Source organism: Anguilla rostrata, chromosome 12 (assembly GCF_018555375.3).
Source record: "Anguilla rostrata isolate EN2019 chromosome 12, ASM1855537v3, whole genome shotgun sequence".
In the NCBI taxonomy this organism is placed as follows: Eukaryota; Metazoa; Chordata; class Actinopteri; order Anguilliformes; family Anguillidae; genus Anguilla; species Anguilla rostrata.
Window position 1 is genome coordinate 37,536,141 of NC_057944.1, and position 19,514 is coordinate 37,555,654.

General features: G+C 45.7%; 2 protein-coding genes and 1 long non-coding RNA gene across 3 annotated transcripts; 1 reads left to right on the forward strand and 2 right to left on the reverse strand.

The window, feature by feature from the left end:
- Positions 1-2,399: 2,399 nt before the first annotated feature.
- Positions 2,400-13,237, forward strand: tmem91 (transmembrane protein 91). Its single transcript, XM_064301118.1, has 3 exons — positions 2,400-3,631; positions 7,833-7,979; positions 10,520-13,237. Exons 1-3 carry the CDS (start codon positions 3,206-3,208, stop codon positions 10,673-10,675), a joined length of 729 nt encoding a protein of 242 aa, XP_064157188.1. The 5' UTR covers positions 2,400-3,205; the 3' UTR covers positions 10,676-13,237.
- Positions 7,622-10,567, reverse strand: LOC135235557 (uncharacterized). The gene is made up of 3 exons (XR_010324404.1): positions 10,435-10,567; positions 8,938-9,102; positions 7,622-8,033 (listed from the first exon to the last, which is right to left on the reverse strand). It is a non-coding gene; the product is annotated as an uncharacterized LOC135235557 (long non-coding RNA).
- Positions 13,238-13,394: 157 nt separating the features above from the next.
- exosc5 (exosome component 5) lies at positions 13,395-16,807 on the reverse strand. Its single transcript, XM_064301119.1, has 6 exons — positions 16,650-16,807; positions 16,223-16,336; positions 15,355-15,476; positions 14,905-15,045; positions 14,356-14,445; positions 13,395-13,710 (listed from the first exon to the last, which is right to left on the reverse strand). The coding sequence occupies exons 1-6, from the start codon at positions 16,768-16,770 to the stop codon at positions 13,615-13,617; spliced, it is 684 nt and encodes a 227-aa protein (XP_064157189.1). The 5' UTR covers positions 16,771-16,807; the 3' UTR covers positions 13,395-13,614.
- Between the last annotated feature and the right edge of the window lie 2,707 nt (positions 16,808-19,514).

Here is a 19,514-nt window from a genome sequence, read left to right on the forward strand (position 1 = left end):
TGGTTTCCATTAGTCTCGCCTGGCTTCACTTCTTCAGGTCTGGTTATGGACTGACCTGCACACCAAAACGACACAATGAAGTATTTCAACAAAAAAATAAAAATTATAGAAATACGTATTCTGTGCGCTTTTTTTCGTGGTGGCTGGTCGGTGTCTGCTGTCGAAGGACTAATTGGCTTTTGGAGGCTTAAGCGCTCCGTCGAGCACTTCCTGTAGCCTAGACTGAGTTCCTCCGGAGCCATTATCTGAGGATTAGGCCGTTCGCACGAAGCCCCGCCGCCCACCTCAGTGGAGCATCGCCGCTCCACGCCGTAAATTAAGAGCGCTGTTAACCCTGAGGCCGGGGTCAGCGTGTCCTCTGGAGGTGCCGGGGACAGGCACGGAGGGCTGGTGGGGCGGAGAGGACGCCGGAAGGTTCCGTGAAGAGGAACGGTGTTTTTCGCTGAGACGAGGCTTTAATTTGTCCAGATTTGGTTTTTTTTTTTTTAAACGAACGCAGAATGTGCTTTCTGGCTGCACTCCGTGTGGGGGATCCGTGTGGGAATGATCAGACCCAGCTAACACAACAAAAACAAAAACAACAACAACAAAAAAAAATGTTCTCACAATGTTACCGGAATGTTTTGTCAGTGTTAGGACGCTGGCGCTACGTGGCAGCAACATTTGTGTGAATGTTCGGTGTTGGCTGTAGCGTAGAAAGAGTCCACCAATCGCCATCTGCGTTGTTCAGTGGGTCGTTCTCAGCATGCTCCGTGATTGGTGGAGCTCCCCTCTCTGAGGAGGGCCATCCCATTTGGAAGCACAAGACTTTTAGGCGGGATCTATCACCTTTTAGGCGTTTCTGGACTGCAGAGTGGAGCCCCAGGTAATAAACAAAGTGTGCTAGAGGGCCACAGACAGGGGGACAAATGCCCCAAAACCCAAAACTGACTCCTCACCCTGGCCGGTGAGAAGCAGGCGGACACCCAGAGCCGGCTGCTGGCACAAGCGGTCTAAGGGTCTACGGCGTCGTTCAGGGCAACAGCCACGGTGGGGCCACACACTTCAGGTTTTAAATGTTTTTTGGAAGACTTTTAAAAAGTCAGTGTTCAAAGGGAGCCAATGGCTCTTTTTCAATGCTATTGTTCTTGTGCCGGTTTCTGGGTCCAAGATCGCCTATAAATCTCCTTCCATCCCTGTCCGTGTTTCTTGTTTAGGGCCACCAAAATGCTAGAGCCGGCTCTGTGGACACCAGCGAGACTGTCTGAGAGTTGAGTCGGTGTGTGAGCGTCTCCTGATAGCCACTGGGCCTGTGTGCTCCACACGCCTGGCTCTATCCATTACAGCAGGACTCAATCCAGTTAGGAGAGGAAGTCCAGCGACCTATAGACAGGAACTGCCTGCAGGTCCTTTACACACAATCTAATTGAAAAGGGGGAAATGATAGTAATGGAGAAACGGAGGATGGTCAGTGTAAGAAAATAATTCACTGCTTTTGATGTCATCGTAGCTGAAAAGACGGGGAAGCAAAAGCCATTGCCCCAGGCATTATATATGCAGGGAGGTGTCCCACTGTTCCTGCCTGAGCGTCTAATGCAATGGGGCTCAACCCCTTCAACCAATTAGAAGAGTAGGTTCTTTTTTTTTCAAATGTTTTTTTTCCCCCCCAAAATTCCAAAACTCAGTGTTCTAGAACTCCATTGCATTCAACCGTCAGTAGCGATTGTTACGTCAGCGTTGGAATGTTCAGTTAACAACATTCTAATCACGTCCCCTTTAAACGCTCGGGCAGGTGCCCTACCTAGACGTTTGCTTTAGCTGCTCCTCCTGCTGTTTTCGGGGGAGCAGCAGCAGCGCTGTGTCAGACAGGATCCCAGAATAGACTCCACATCATCGCCGGGGGCAAAAACTCCCTCTTCCCTCCACCTCCACCCCCCACCTCCATCCCAAACTCCCTGCACCTGGTACACCTGACTCGGATTTCTTAATATAAATAAATCGTGGAAGTGAAGACACAAGATTCCATGTCCGTTTTTTAAAATTTTTTTTTTTAAATGAAGTCATTTCTAACTGTATTTTTTCTTCTTTTTTCCAACAGCATCACTTGACCTGAAGAGGCACTGGGGACTGCCTGACAGAACCGCAGTGGACACCTTCCCCCGTCCTGACCAAAACGCTTCTCGCTCCGTGCCCGGAGCACATTAAAAATACACGTCCCGGTGGAGAGCTCGCCTCGCTGGGGAGCAAACTCAGGCCCGAGAAATCAATACCAGAGATCGCCGATTTGCTCAACATCGCTTTTCCCTCAAACAACAAATTACCTACTGCGTGCCTGAAGAACACAACCAAGGAGTCTGTTGCTCTCATTTCCTGGATCCTGTTGAAGGAGAAGACGTCAGGTGGAGGAGGGTGGGGGGAGGGGGGGTGGCTGTACCCCAAAACAGCTTCCTGCTTTAGGCGATCCCCTCAACAGCATTTTTTCAGTACTTCAGTTCTGATCTTTTGTCTCAGCCTTCCAAGGTTCTTGTGTCTGTGAATGTTTTGCTATTTGTTCTGACTGACAGAGAACATATAAACCTGATATCAAAGGACAGCAAGACTTTCCTTTCAGGGTTCAATTTTCTATTTTTGAAATAGTATCTTCATGAAATGACAGGTTTTTAAAAATCCAGTTAAGTTTCTCAAGGTGAACCTCGCTATTCACATTAAGGGCTGTGTCCATAATTCTAAATCAAGATAAGTATACGAGCCCTTGAAAGGACCTTGTCCTTTTTGGTCTTTTTTTGGTGGACTACACTACTGTTCTACCTTTGTTAAACAGGATATTTTGTCATTCAAATATACATTTCGATTGAAGTCACAAAGTCTTTGGGCTCGACTCAAGAATATGTTTTGATATGCGGAGAGAAAGGAATCTTGTGGCACTGTTCAAACATTTGTACAGCAGCGAACGCTCTGTAAATACTCTGTGATTGACACATTACACATCAGGAAATAAAAACATCTTACCTTTCTGCTAGTCTGAGCTGGCGCTGTATCAGAATCTGGTTTGAGAACAATAAGAGGAAAGTCAATCATTATTGCATTGTTGCCATTATCCATGGATCGTTTCCAGCCCTGGCACTGAACTCAGCTGACTGTTTGCATACTGAGGAGTACAGAGAGCAGGAGCACGATCACCGGTTGATGACGTCAAATCCGTTCAAACCGCCGTTTCTAGAGCAGAATGGAGAGTCTAGATGAGCTGGAGCACCCCCTGCTGCCCGCCAGCCCCACACACTGCGGCGGAAATGGCAGCGGTACAAGTGGTGGCGGCGGCGGGCTGTTCAAGGGCATCCTGGTGAGATGTGAGGAGGAGAACACACTGCCCCCAGTGGCCTGGAGGAGTTACTGCGGGCCCAAAGAGCTCCATCAACAGCAGTTCCTGGACCCGTGTTCCTTGCCCAAAACACTGGAGCCTTTTTACCCCCCAGCGTCAATATGGGGCAACCCTCAGTCCCTCGGCCTGCACAGTAAGGACTACCTGGAAACGACCTTCGTTGACCTCGGGCCCACTTCCCCTCTGGACAGGAAGTTGCTCAGGGAGATGAGGGACGTCCACAGTGTGTCCTACAACATGGACGACGAGGACGACCTGCTGCACGATTACGAGGTAGCGCTCCTGATGCGTTTTGCAAGTGCACTCAAGCGTGCATCCACAAGCAGGAGCTATCAAGTCAAGCGATCACCTGTCACACTTCATTATGTAAATTCTTATGGTGACAGTTTTCAGACCACAACAACAAGCAACCAAATCATAACATGACAGGCATATTCAATAAAACAAATAACAATGATGCTTCGGGCTATACGTTTTGTGAAAGGTTTGGAATTAAAATAATCTGATATATAAGTAATATAAGTAATACAGAATTTATGCACTTGTGAAAAAGAATATATATATATATACATAGTCAGTCCTGTTCAGTGAAATAAGAATGAGTAAATCTCTTACAAATGCTCATATTCCTTTGAGCTCCTGGAATGCACAGAGCCCCCATATCATATCTTCTTCTGCACATTTTCCGTTGCTGGAGCCCGTCAGCCTCTGATCTGTCCTCATTCCGCGGGTTTGTTATGGCGCGGAATGCTAACGCGCCCTTATCTTAGTGACCAGGTGGAACCCGCAGCCGGTTCCCACGGTGACAGAACGGGGGAACCCACTCAGTACTGTGGCGGTGAAGCCCCTCCTCTCTGTCGCCCCGTTGCCTGGGACTCCAGCCAGCTGTCCTTATGTGATACGAGGGTGGCCGTTAGTATAAACTAAAGAAATAACTTAAATGGTAACATGAATATTAGTATTGAAAAAGCTACTTTCATTCACTGGTTGATCTAAACTTGATTACACAGTATCAGAGTTATTATTATCATTAGTATTGTTATTGTTATTAATATAAGTAGAAGTAGTAGGATCATTATTCATAATTAACATTAAGTTATAATTAATCTGATGGACGTATTGTATTCAGGGTGACTCAAAAAGCCAATATGACAAAGCACAGGAGGAGCCAATCACAACCGCTACAAGGACAAAGGCATTGTGGGTAAAGATTATTACAGTCACGGCAGTGTAAATCTTGCGCAGCTACACTCTTTGTCATGAAACCTCCCTTTTCACAGTTCTACTAATGAAATGAATATTTAAAAACCAAACAGATCCCTGAATTCTGATTGTAGCAATACCTACAATATACACCTTTAACCTAAGTCAGGTAAAGTATGTGTATTAATATTGATATTACATTTATCCAGTATATTGTGATTATGTTACTCTAATACAACATATTACATCAGACAAACAATATCTTAATGATAACATAATGCAGAGTATTTGCAGAAAATGTTCACAGTGCTCTGGAAAGAAAAATGTATCTTTCCAGCTCAGTGCATGGTTTCTGTATGAGGTCCGTTACGTGATTTTGATCATGTCCAGAGAATATGTTTATTTTATTGAGAAATAGGGAGAAATTATCAGAATTTCTCCCTATTCTAATCACCAGTCTCATATTAGATATTGTGATATCTGAACCAGATAATACTCTGTATTTGCTCTTCAGCCAATTTTAGAAAATTACCATTCTACCACTTTTTATTTTTCATACCCCAATTTCAACATTTTGTTTCAAATACCACTTATTCATGCAACTATTGCATTTTTAAATATATTCTTTTATAATACTTTAACATTTGTACTTTCATACTTTCTTTCTCTTCATATTTGGTCACTACAAAACATGAATGATTTACAGACACATACACAGTAAAATGCCCTGTGCTAATTCAACTCTTGAACGAAGTGAAAAGAGAGACTGGCTCGCGAGGCTGATTCAACTCTAACAGAGTACATATGAGTCCAGTAGGTCCAACAGGAGTTGATTTAAGGCTGAGCATTTTTACTGTGTTGTCAGTTCAGCTGAATTAAAGGACGTAAATGCCAGTAGCCATGTGCAGCAATGCAAATCGACAAGCGCACGCAGCTGTGCGTAATTAGGGGTCGTTTAGCGGCTAATTGAGACGAGTCAGGTGCAGCGGTGGAGCGATCGCTAATGAGTGATAAACACGAAGCTTCGTGGGAAAGGCAGTGACGTTACGCTCCCGACTGAGTAAAAGGATCAATCATGGCCAGTCATTAAACGGACGCAGTGCCCACGCGGTAAAGCATAAACCTAAAACAAAAACAAAACACAAAAAAAAAAACAGCACCAGCACAAACAAACATGCAATAAGAATAGATCATCGCAAGCTATTGGTGCGTTCAGTATTTTATCACACAGACTACAGACAGCCAATGTCGGCCATGAAACAGGGTTTAATCCCACTGATGGAAGCTATTGATAACTGCTTTATGCATTATTTAACAATGCACAGTTGATCCTGTCAGACAGGATCCTGTACTGATCCTGTCAGATGTTCAAAAATTGTTTGTAAATGTGTAATTAAGATGGAGTTGGCAGATCGAGAATAGTCCACACAGCGTTAAAGTAATTATTGTGGCATCTGAGCAGTGCGGAATTTCGGAAATCGAGACGGTTTCCACGGTATGCATTTATTAACATTTATCAATGTTTGACTGGCATCGTCTCTAATTTGTTAAATTGCGCATAATGCAGTTATTGATGCTTTATTACAGGTGTATAAGTTCTCAGCATTTAAGTGTTGTGGAAAATGGCCGTCGCTCACTTTTTTGACACGCTGCCCATTCACAGTGTCGGGTATCTGCTCAGGCAATCATGTTAAGTGCACCACTTCACTCAAGGGTCTGATGGGAAAGCACTGTTTCTGAAGCAATGCACCACCACAACCCCCTAATGTATAGCTCTTTAGCCAGTCAGTTATTATTATATAAATTCAAGTGATACATCACCAAACAACAGGAGACAATGCAACTCCATTGGTCAGGATTCTGACATCCCTGCTCTATGTACATTCAAGAGAGGGGAACACAGTAAAATGTTCAGTGTTAAAATAACTCTCACAGACATAGATGGACTTGTGTACTCTGTCAGAGTTGAATTAACACTGAACATTTTACTTTGTAGAAATGCAAAAGAACTCTAGATCCGAAGACACACAAACATTTTTTTTCTGATATTATTCATGAAAGGCAGGCAGGATCACCCCTTCATTGTGAAACCAAAAAAGAAATAATAAATTCCCTCTTACCGCCACCATGGTAACCGGGAGCGAGTTAAATAAGATCAATAAAGTGAACACGCTGTTAACAGTGACACCCTCTGGTGTGGTCCGTGCGACCTCGGGTCTTTACCCAAGCTGACTTCACGCTCGTCAATAAATAATTTCTTTTCCCTGGAGACCGTGGCCATAGGCTACTTCATCATGGCTGCCGGCCGCTAAAGTGAACCCGATGGCTAACTGACACCAACTGAAACAGAGGCGATTGATTTACAAGGCAGAGCACTCGCGTTCAAAAAAAAAAAAAACGACTAAAAGACCACACTGTGAGTGAATGTCCCAGCTACCCACGCAAAAATAAATAAATAAATAAATCCCAGAGCTACTCTTTGAAATGCATTACGTGATGCCGCAAATTTAATTCCGTCTCTGCTGTTTTCCTTTTAATCTTAATAGCTGACAAAGAAAGCCGTTGGCAGGATTGGCTGGTTCGAGGGGGGCTTGGTGAGCGGAGGGTAGGCGTGGGGGTGGTTCTGCATAAGGCTGGGTGAGGTGAATACTCAATGCACCTCATCTATTAGAAAATACAAAAGATGATGTAAAAAATAAAAAAAAACACTGGCACAAAACAAAATCGGGTGTTGACTGACAACCTGGCTTTTTCCATAAACGTGATTCATACTTAGCCCGCAGCTAATCTACACGTGTAATAACCTCATTCCGTCATGTTATTTTAGGTACCAGTAAAGTCATTGTACAGAACAACTTCGAAACCGCAGAACAACAACGGCAACATTGACAGTTTAATCAGCCTAAACATGTCACAGCTAATAGTTTTCTTGTGTAGCCTAGTTATGAGTGCTCTAGCAAATGGCTGCTGTATTTCTCAAGACTGATAATTCAGTCAAATTAGGAAACTAATTTAGAAGTCAGTTAATTAATTTAAAATCCTCATAGATGATCATTGGTATTGTTTTTTTTTTTTTTTTTTTTTTTTTTCAAATTCATGGTCAGATTTTTTTTTCAGTTAGTCCCTGGCCTCGCTGAACTGAAATGGAATTGACCCCTGACTCTGCGAGAGAATGCGTTCTTTTATAACAAATTTTTTTTTTTTTTTTTTTAATCAGCAGGAGTAAGTACAAACACAGCCTAACATCTGCGCGCATCTGTTGTCTTGTCAGGACTCTTCGAGCGAAGACTTCAGCGACACGGACAGCGAGAGCGACTTCCCGCTAATGATCCCGCAGGACTACCTGGGACTGGCGTTCTTCTCCATGCTCTGTTGCTTCTGGCCGCTGGGGATCGCTGCTTTTTACCTTTCCCAAAAGGTAAGTACAGCCAGTGTTGCCAGATATAAATATTTAGACCCCGTCCTGCATTTTCTGCATCAGATTTGAAAAAAAAACAAATAAATACTCTGGCCATCTACATGACCAGACCAGCATCAAAGGAATTCTACATTGTATTTTGTGACGGGGGGCTGGCTGATATGAAATGATTCCAGAGTGACAGATGGAATTAGAAAAGGAACAGATGGGAGTGTCAACAGACAGGGAAAAACAGAATGAATTAGGCAATGAGGGGAAGGAAGAGAAACGACATATTGCACGGTCGTGACTGAAAGACAGAATGTGTGGAGCGCTCGGTCGGGAAGCCGCACATCCTGTCTTCCGAGCCCTCTGTGAATGAAGCGGACAGAAGCCCCCGCTTGTCAGTCTTTACAGTGCTAATTATCCCGAACAGGTTGGCTTCCCGATGTGAGATCACACCAGAGAGCCCCCCACTACTGGGGAGTGCAGCTTTGCCAATCAATCGTCGGTCCGTTCTTTCCTCTCACCAATCATCACCTCATGTAGGCGGGGCTAAAACTGGAGTCAACTGATGCAAACCAATGCCAACCATTGGCCAATGTCACGGCAACGGTTTAAACTTGGTAGACCCAATGAGATTACAGGAAACCTAACTGTAAACCAATAAATCATGCATGTGGGCAATCCTTCTGGACGTGGCAGTAGGTTTTGTTTACAAATGCCACCCTCGTCAATTAGCTAAATGTGACACAATTTACCGTTGTCGCTAAATACTAACCATATTATATCATTGGGCTGATTGCATAATCAAGTGCAAATATTGGCATTGAAAGATGGCCCCCCAAGCCCCCACCCCGGCTGTATGCGCATGTGCACGTGCATGTTGCACACGCAGGAGCTCATAAGAGCTGAGTGTCAGTGGACCCAGTGTTAGGTAGAGTAAGGTCCTTTTCGTGCGCGTCATTTCGGGGCTGACCTCAGTGACTCCCCCGTGGGTCCCGGCCCCTGTTTGGGAGCCGCTGTCCTGCCGCACAGTGTCCGGGAGAGAGGGAGAGTTTTCGGCAGGGTCGCGCAGTGGCGTAATTGCGCCTGCGATATAGCCGGGATTACAGGGACATTTAGGGGGATTACAGCAGCAGAACTGCGAAAAGGCACAAAGAGCATTAATGTTTGGTGAGTCTCTCTCCCTCTCAGCACGTTCCTCTCTTTCCCTCTCTCTCAGCACCTCCCTCTCTCCCTCTCTCTCTGTCTTAGCACCTCCCTCTCTCTCCCTCCCCCTCTCTTCGCACCTCCCTCTCTCTCTCTCTGTTTTAGCACCTCCCTCTCTCCCCTCTCACCTCCTCTCTCTTCTGTCTAGCCTCATCCTCTCCCACTTCTCTCCCCCTCTCTAGATCTCTGTTGCACCTCCCTCTCTCTCCACACCTTCCTCTCTCCCTTTCTCTTAGCACCTCCCTCTCTCTTTCTCTCTCCCTTAGCACCTCCCCCTCTCTCCCTCTCTCTATACGTCTCCCTCTCTCCCTTTCTCTCTGCACCTCCCTCTTTCTCCCTCTCTCTGCACCTCCCACTCTTAGCACCTCCTTCTCTCTCTTAGCACCTGTCTCTCTCTTCTCTCCCTCTCAGAATAGAACAAGAAAGCACAAATATCAAAGAATAAAAGGAAAAAGAAAATGACTTCATAACAAGCTAAATTAAAAAAAAAAAACTATGAAAAGATTCACTGGATGAAACAGGAACAACGTAGCATTCCACTGGCCCAGAATATTTTAACAACAAAAACACACAGCACTGAAGATAGAACTGATTCTAAAACAATCTCTCTTTCTCTCACTCTCGCCCTCCCTTTCTCTCACTCTATATTTAAGCATGATTAAAGAAACAGTGATATTTTAAAAGCTGTGACTTCACAGTCTCTAACAGAAGAACAGACAGGTCAGGTGTTGGGCAATGTCTGGCAGCCGCCATTGACTGGAGGAACAGCAATACTCGCATTCTCACCTCTCCCTCTCACTGTCAGTCACTGAGCGGAAATTACTATAGATCTGAGCAAAACTTTCCATTACCCACAATGCACGGCTAACCAACAACACTTCAGGGCGCATGGGCTCAGATCGATGGCCTTCGTTAAGGTTTAATTACAGTCATAACAAGCAGCCTCAGGTGATAGATTTCCGATACTGAGCACTGACCAAAAGAGAGGGGGAGGGGTGAGAGAGAGAGAGATAGAGAAACAGAGAGAGAGGGAGGGAGAGAGAGAAACAGGGAGAGGGCAAGAGAAAGAGAGGAGAGGCAGAGAAAGCAAAATAACCCGAATAAATCCAGGTGAAAGGAACACACAGGTGACGGTGAAGTGAATGTGGAGGCGAAACGAGAAGCAGGGAGAGGAGAACAGGAAGGGCAAGAGAAAGAGAGGAGAGCAGAAGCAATAACGAATAATCCGTGAAGGAACACACAGGTGATGGTGAAGTGAATGTACCTATTCGGGAGCGACAGTTTTATCGCCGTGCGGCATCACCAAAACACCGACTCTGTTCTGACTCCGCCCCCTCTCTCCCCCGCAGACCAATAAGGCGTCGGCGCAGGGGGACTTCCAGGGCGCCAGTGTGGCGTCTCGTCAGGCCCTCTGGCTCTCCGTGCTGTCCATCATCTTCGGCATCATCACGTACGCCTGCGCCGTCGCTGCCCTCATCTCCTACCTGTCTGGGAAACCCCCCTAAAGGACCCCCATCCCCCCCCACCCCACCCCCCACCCCCCCACTCCCCCGCTCCCCAAACTCCAACCCCATGCCCACCTCCCACCCCCCACCCCACCATCCCCCTCCCGGAATACTCAGCAGCTCACCAGACTGGGCTAAGGATTCACCTGGACAGGACATCTCACCTGGAGAGGATAAGGGTCGCAGTTAGCGGTTTGCACATTCACGGATTTCGACACAAAGACGTCATCGGGTTATAACTACGCGGCTAACGCAGATTCAGGGGGAGACAGAGGGAAGAATTTAAGAAAAGAACTGGACTGGAATAAGGGGTGAGGGGCGCCCCACAAATGGCCCAGGACCAGCAACACAGCCTCCTTCAGCATCTGATCCAGCGGCACGCGAGACAGAGACATTAAAGCCTGTTTTAAGAACAGAGATAGCGTCATGATTAATAGAGCTGGCAGTAATCTCAGCGGTGTGGTCAGGGAAGGGACACAGCCTCCCTCCCTCTCTATCAGTCTCTCTCCCTCTCTCTCTCTCCATCTCTCCCTCCCTTTCTATCTCTCTCTCTCTCTCTCTCCTGTCTGTGGCTGACAGCGACTGGCTTACCTTTGGCAGAGGGCTTCGCTGATGAGGGTTGCCCTGTAGGTTTCACTCCAAGGATTTGCAGAAGACAGGAGACCTTGCCATGGAAACCTCACCGTGGCAACGGAGGGATGAGCACCCAAGGGCAAAAAGCCCCCCCCAGGAGGGTCCTCATTTAGAGTGGGGGGGGGGGGCTTCAGACACACCAACCACTGATATGCCAGGTGATCTGAATTGTCACCCAGCTAAATCCCTGTGGGTGTATTGACTACCACCAGTGTTAATAGGAGTCAAGTATGGACAATATACTCTATTAGAGATAAAAGTATGATAGAGTGAAACGTAATCTATTTGAGTGGATGTTACACTGAACGTTTTGTTGTGTAAGAATTGAAGATTATAACAAAAATGGCAGAGGCTCGAAGAATAGTTATGGGTGTAAATAGAAAAGATTTTTCAAGAGCTGTGGAGGTTCAGCTCTCCTTCAAAACAAGTGCCAAAAAAGGAGTGTGTTTGAGGAAAGTGAGGGAAGAGAGGGGTGAGAGAAAAAGAGGGAGCTTTCAGAAGAGTGCAAAAAAATGTCATACATATCCTCAGTGTAAAACAAATACAAATATATATTTATATATTTTTAATATAAAAGCTAACGTTGTATTAACAAAGCCGGAAACTGATCAATTAGGACACGTTAGTAACAGGCCTGTTTGCGGACTGGCTGTGTGCAGCGATACTCGGAATGAGCTGCATGCTGAGTCATATCATTAGAGGGAAGAGATGCAATCTGGATGCGGCTCTCTTCCAACCTTATCAGATAAAGACTCTTTCCCCCTCCCCTAACATTTCGGCTGTCCACGACGTCACCTCAGCGCGAATCTCGTCGATGTCAGCGTCTCATCTTGGACCATCAAAAAATGCGGACAAGAATTCCGCTCTTAGCTGCAGTGGTTTTTTTTACCCGTAGTAAAAAGATAGCGAATACGTGAATGGAAAACTTGGATCCTTGAGGATGTGACATAAAACCGCGATCTAAATGTGTAGCATTTGAGCCGAGTTTACAAAGGGCGGAGATTCTTCGTTCCTCCTTCACGCGAGTCTTGTGACTGCACGCTCTCTCTCTCTCCCTTTTCTCCGCTCCGCTGGATGAAAAATGCGTGACTGTAAGTGTTACTAAACTAAACTTTAACGAGAGGAGGGCAGCGGTACCGCCATCTGTCGCAGATAAGAAATATTTAATTTGCCTCTGATTGCTAATCACCCGGAAGCAGACCAATCAGCTCACGGCACCTAGAAATGGGGCGGAGACTCTCGTACACCCTCTCTTGGCTAGGTTTTTGCACTAAAAACTACACCAGAACCATGGTTACTACCATGGTTACTAGGGGCTGAACTAGATGCCACAGATTGTGAAGATTTTGTATGGGTTACAGGTTCAGGTAAATAGTGATTATTGTGTCACCGTGTCTTTCTGATGGCGCTTGTGCGATCTCATGAACATTGTTATTGAGTTTTCATATTAGACACGTAAAATGGCAGAATGTGGTTGATTTCACTGAAATACCACGCACCTCTGTGGCCACAGCTGGTTGATAAGAAGCCACTGAGACAACACAAAACATAAAAGGGCTGGACAGCATTCCTGGTCAGAGGAACAACACACCTTCAAGGAAGGAAACTCTCATTTACCGCAACAAGGAAGACAAAACTCCACGCCAGACCATGTGACTGCGGCAGCCCAATCACATTCAAGAGTGGGAAAGGACGTGCCAAGAACAGCTGGAACCGTTTCAATCGCAGTTTCCGTCGAAGAGCTTGTGTACAACAGAAGACTGTGGATACAATGTCACACTTAACACCTTGGTTAAACAAATACCATGCATATAATGCAGGAGCAGGTAAATTCAAGATTAAACAGGAATTGGAACAGGTATCTTTAATTACCCTGTGTATGTAAATATGCAATGGCAAAATCTGTCTAATAAATGCACTTGATTTCAACATTTGTTCTGTCTCCTTAAACTCTGGACAAGTCACGGTGGGCGGCTGACACAAACTGAAACAGCAGTGACCCAAGGCATACCTGGTTTTGTTTGCTTCTCCGTAAAGTTCAGACGGGGAAGAAAAAAAAACAAAAACCAAAAACAGAAACACTCCATAAATTTTCTACATATTTTATTAAAATAAAAAAGAATTAACACAGACCAGGGTCAAATATGTATTTGAGTGCACAGGTGACATGTTCATTTTTGTTCTGCTTTTAAAAATGTCAGTAATCTGCAGGAGTTTTACCGTTGTCTGAATTGGTCAACGCATTTCAAATGAAGCATTTGACCCAGGGTTGGGTACAGAGGCGGAAGGGAAGGGTGTGGTCGCAGTCAGACAGTCTTGGAATACCGTCTCCTGACCGATTCTCTGTAGAACTGGAAGATCTTCTCTGAAGCTCTCTGGCTGACTGCTATGCACTGCTGCAGCTGTGGGGAGAAGAGAGGAGTCAGACATCACAGTGGGTCACACACACACACACACACACACAGAGGGGCACACGCACACATACACACACACACACACACACCACACACACACAGGGGTATGCGCGCGCACACCTAAACGGACACACACACACAAGGCGCAGCACACACACACACACAGGGATGGCGCACACCACAAGGCACACACACACACACACACAAAGCGGCACACACACACACCACACACACACACACACACACACACACCACACACACACGGGGGGGGGCACACACAAAGTGGCGCACAGACACAAAAACAGAGGGTATACAAATACAGGGGCACACGCACACACACACAGGGACGCACACACACGCACACACACGCACACACACGCACACTCACACACAGCACACTTCACTCTACGGTCTCCACCACCCTAAGCTTTGACGCTGCACTTAAGCACACAAACACTCCGCCAGCACACGAGCTCTCTGCCCAGCAGAGTGCCTGAGCGAGACCCACGTCTCAGAGAAAAGCCGTCCCGAACACCAAATCCGTCCATTAGCCACGGCTGGAGCGGCTCCTCGGGTACTCCGCGTTCAAGCGAAGGGAACAGGCGCTGCGCTTCTTATTTAAGTCACACTGACCTCGTTAACTGAAAACGACCCTTTGGTTGATGACATCATCACTCTGTGCTGCGCACTGTCGATTGCGAAGGTCATCACGGCGCGACTGTCCTGGAGGGAAAAGATCAGCAGTACGCTTTAATGAACAATACTGACATAAACGTACAGGACATTCATGGTCTGGTACACTGTGGGGAAACTGTAGGCTGTAATCAGTGAGTATGTGTGGAGTAGGAACCTGCCACCCAGCAGTAACACGGACCCTCGAGTGTGGAGAAACTTACACAGCTTACTTATTTTTAAATTTTATATACTCATACAATATAATTACACACCTAGATATTTAATTCAGGCTCAGCTCCTCACTCAAAGGTACAGTGGCAATGCCCCACCTGAGAATGAAACCAGCAACCTCTGAAGTCCAAGGCCTGTACCCTAACACCAGGGCTCCTGTGCATAGGGTACACCTGGATCAGAGGGCCTGGTTCACTTACCAAAGGTGGGGCCCCCTAACGCCCTGTACCCTAACGACAGTAAGAGCCTGCAGGGTGCGAGCGATCGGTGCGGGACCTTCTCCTGCTGGGCCGTGGGGTCGGTGACGATGTGTCCTTCCGGGTCGATGGCGCAGGTGACCCCGCAGAAGAGGCAGCCCATGGGGAGCCCCGCGTCCATCAGCGCCATGCAGGCCGCGTTCAGGCAGCAGGACAGCAGCTGGGGGAGGGGCGATAAGGAGGGAAACCGGGGACACAAAAACACACAGGAGAACCCCCTCCTCCCCCTCCACTTACTCACCCACCTTCTCACACCATTTCCCCTCCTCCCATTTTTTACCCTTCTCCCTCCCTTATCTTCTCTTTCTCCCCTCCTCCTCCTCCTTCAGCCCATCACATGCTCCACACCCCACCACACAAGCCATCGCACACACACACACATGCACGCACACACACACACACACGCGCACACACACACACGCAGGAACGAACATGCCCCCAGACAGGAACGGCTGGAGGGAAAGGATACCGAACCGTCATCATGAACAACCTGAAGGACGAGAGAAAGGGAGGAACGAGGGTGCAGAGTGGAGAGGAGGGCCGCCTCACACGTTTCCCGCACGCACTGCTCTCTGGCTCGCTCCTTCACTCCTGAGAAAGAAAGGAGAAAGGGAGAGAAAGAGAGAGGGAGAGAAAGACAGAGAGAAGTTAGAAACATGCAGGTCAACGTAAAGCCAAGCGGACAAGCCACTCACAACCATCCATGTACCAAAATGAGAGATGTCATTTTCAGCATTCTGCTGCCACCTTGTGGTCTATGTCGGCACTTCATAAATAAGGATACCATTTGCAGACAAAACTGGGTAGGTTAAGTGGATGAAGACATTAGCCAGATTAATCCAGTTTAAATTAGATGCATGCATCACTTAGAAGGGTTTTCCTATCCCACATGAACTTCTGATCTTTCAGTAAATTTGTACATGTTTCTTTCAGTGATATTAACCAGTTATATTGTAGCTATGTAATGTAATGTAAAGTGTTTGTAACTAGGTAAACTGATTGCAAACAACCACAAATAGCCCAGTCAGAACAATTTGTTTATGGTGCTAATGTAAGTCGTGCAAGATTAAAAACTAGAGTTTTACAAAAGAAATCAACAAAAATGAGAAAAATAAAACTCAAGCACCCCCTGCAAGACATACCAGAACAAATCCATCAAAACGAAAACGTTCCAATGCACGTTTAAAAATGTGACATTTTATGCTAGGCAACGTACATCCCATAAGGACACGCGTCGTTACTTCGAAGTTGTTTGCTATCAGCCGTAATTACGCACTCCGGTCGTGGTATGGAGACTCGGTAACTACTGTAGACAGAGGACGCCGGTAGTCTCGCACCTGGTAGTCCCACTTTGGGCTGTATTACGACCTCCATTGTGGCCCGGTCATAGATTTCCTTACTAATCTTCACCTCTGCCGGTCCGTACACTCCTGCCAACACGCTGGTGTCTCCTGGTAACAGACATTCACAGTGTCAACATGATAAACAACATGTATTAATACTGATAAACTTATCTTGCTGCCAGTGTTCATTGAATTGGTATTCTCATATAAATTGGACAAAGCGAGGAATATAATCATAACTATTAAATTAAAAATAACAATATTTACAACCTAATTATGCTTCTTGAGAGCAAAGTTGACAGATCACGAATAATAGCAGCCTCACTAGCTAGGAAAAGACCATTTTTGAACATACTTCTTCAACGATGTATGTTTACTTTCAGCTAAACTCTAATTGCATATGCATACACGCTTTACACACCTTGGACGAACGAGGACGAGCCATCGGGTCGTGACAAAAGGTTCTGTTCGCAACCAAATTCCCGAAGTGAAAAAGCGGACAGTCCATCAACTTCCATCGTGGTTGCGAGTCGCGATCTCATCGGCGCGTTTATGTGACGTAAACACTAACGGGACAACTGGGGCGACGTCACGTGAGCAACTGAAGACTGAGGATTTAATGCAAACTTCTGGAGTAGAGCTGAAGTTAAGGGCAAGCTCCCCTCCGCATAGCCAAATGTTAGAAGTGAGTTACCTAAAAAATGTAAAAAATAATAAAAATAATAAAAATAATAAAAAACAATCTTCAGTTTTTAATTAGCTGGTTTAAAAATCAGGAAGTTAGACTGTTAAAATAGCTGAGACATTATAGGGGTAGCCTACAAAAAACTCTTTGTAGTGAAATCATAGAGTAGGGAGAGATTTTAAAATAATATGTTGTATAAAACATGTGTAAAAAGACCCAAATAGGGTATGCATTCACCATTGCTTTGCTATGAGTGAAGTCCTGCAGAGTTTCATTCAAACTGATGCTATGCTGCTTAGCAGACCATATTAACCATAGACATATATACATGTCTATGATATTAACCTCCTCCTGCTCAAGACTTGAGGAAATGAAGATGCTGGTGGAAGTGGCGTTCATCAGCCAGTAGGGTGTGATCTTTTCTCCGAACAGAACAATCCCCAGTGCCCCTAATTCAGTGATAGGGACGCGAATGCTGTTTAAATGGTGGTGGGATCAAACGCTAACCCAATTAAAGTTGAAATGTGGACATTGCAGCTGCGTAAAGTGTTAGTCATAGAACTGGAGTTAAGTCATTCAACAAGTTAAATCCTTTCGCCTTTGTGTAGAATTAGATTTTCCCCCAATGGGCCCGTCTGAAGACGGTATATAGGCAGTTTAAATCCAGTGTGTCGGGTTTGGGCTTGCGGTTATGTGACACCATTTATTCAGGAACCAGGAAAAAAAAAAGGCAAAATGGGGAAAACCACAGGGCGTAGGAGGAGTTTGTCAACTAAGTGTCTCTCTCGTCTATTATTGACTGTTAATGCATAAACCACGCGAGGTTGGCAGCCCAGCAGTTAAACGGTTCGGCGGAGGAGAGACGCAGTCCTAGGAACATGGAACACGCCAGGTGTCTGAGGAAGTTGTGCGGAATTGGATACCGCTTAATTAGTCAAAATAATGGATTGAGAGACTCTTCAAAATTAATTCAATACAGGGCATTCCGCGTTAACGTGAGTGGTGTTAAGCTTGTCATTTTTTCCATGTCACAAACATAAGACTTACAGTAGTGTTAATTAACGAAATAAGCCATCTAACTTGGCACCCAGTAATTGAAACATGTTGAGAGACAAATTTCCGTTCTCTGTTCTTGGTGCGAACTAATCTTGGCATTGTTAGGATGTCGATAAATCCCGCTCATATTTGACCGTGTGGATAGTCTATATGTGCCTATATCATTCTTTATTATTCTTTATTTAGCACATTTTTAAAACCAATAAGACAATTTACACATACAAAAATTGAATAAAAAGAAAAACATGCTATATATGCCTGGTGGAAGATTATTCAACATTTGGCTTATGCGTTCTCTTTTTATGAAGTGATGCTCCTTTTAATGGTAAATTCCACCGACTCATATATTGATATCTACCATTAAATCTGTAACCAAAGTGAAGTTGAAAGGTGATGAATGACTTTTAATTCCTAGACTGAAATCTATAACTGAATCGTTTGATAGGTGAGTATGTAGCTATTCTAATATGTCACGAATAGACCAATTGGAACGACTGTTGTATTTGACGGTGCAATAGCAAATCATTTCTATTAATTGTATCGATAAAATTCCTGCCCGTCATTTTCTTCATATTTTGGATAATTCAGAGCAGAAATAAAAGAGATACTGTATAATTTCGATGTTCATCGAAGGGTAGCCTATAGCCTACTTGTTGGACAGTTGTGTAATGTGCAGTGCGTTTAAGAGAACGTGGAACCTTTTGCAACACCTTTCGGGAAGATATCATATTCTTTCAGGAAACAATTCGTTTTCCTGTAAACATTACAGGAATGCTTACAAGAAAGAAGTTACTATTATCTCCGCCAGACAGAGCCTGGAGGGGATTATGCGTTTGGTCATGTTTCTACGTGTGTGAAATGTATATCTTCCGTACAGTGTATCCTCTGGATTGCTCTATGATTGTTTTTTTTAATTTTTATTCTGGGGTGTTTTATTCTTATGTTTCACCAAGTGGGCGTTTCCCACAATTAACACAGGTGTGGGCGTTTCCACAATTAGCACGGTTCCTAGTCAGCGCATAAAAGGGGAAAATTGAGAGATACACAGTTATTATTCAGAAAAAAAAATGTAATCTCTCCTCCTTGAATGAACACTCGCTCCATCAGCCCGTGCGTCTCGCCCGGTCTCCTCCCTCCTCGCTTCACGGCCTGGCTCTCCTCTGGAGCCACTCTCGGTCCCCGTACTCGTCTGGGCCCCGCCTGTTCCCGTCACCCTCCCGAGGACCCCCCTCTCCACCCCCCTCCCCCCCGCTCCCCCCTCTCCCTCCTCTCCTCCCCCTCCGTTCCCAGGTGCAGGCAGCACAGCCATGGCGAGGCCCGGATTCTCGGCTCTCGGCGGTTCACGCCGCTGGAGTTCGTGGAGCGAGTAAGGTTTGGAGATCCCATTACAGGGTTTATAGCCGCGGGAGATGTCACCCTCGGAGGACCGCAGTGACCCCGCCCGCCGCACGAGCTGCGCCGCACGTTCACAGCTCATTCTCCCTGTGAAAAGAAAAAGAGGAAGACACACGGGCTTCAATGCAGAGTTTCCTTTACCGTATTCCA

What these genes read in the sequence shown, in the direction of transcription:
- tmem91 (XM_064301118.1), top strand. Translation starts at nt 3,206, where the DNA reads ATGGAGAGTCTAGATGAGCTGGAGCACCCCCTGCTGCCCGCCAGCCCC. An exon ending in ACCTGCTGCACGATTACGAG is followed by an intron (nt 3,632 to 7,832) that starts GTAGCGCTCCTG and finishes TTGTCTTGTCAG; the next exon opens with GACTCTTCGAGCGAAGACTT. An exon ending in CTTTTTACCTTTCCCAAAAG is followed by an intron (nt 7,980 to 10,519) that starts GTAAGTACAGCC and finishes TCTCCCCCGCAG; the next exon opens with ACCAATAAGGCGTCGGCGCA.
- exosc5 (XM_064301119.1), bottom strand. Translation starts at nt 16,770, where the DNA reads ATGAGATCGCGACTCGCAACCACGATGGAAGTTGATGGACTGTCCGCT. An exon ending in GCCCAAAGTGGGACTACCAG is followed by an intron (nt 15,477 to 16,222) that starts GTGCGAGACTAC and finishes TTTCTTTCTCAG; the next exon opens with GAGTGAAGGAGCGAGCCAGA. An exon ending in TTGTTCATGATGACGGTTCG is followed by an intron (nt 15,046 to 15,354) that starts GTATCCTTTCCC and finishes CCCCTCCCCCAG; the next exon opens with CTGCTGTCCTGCTGCCTGAA.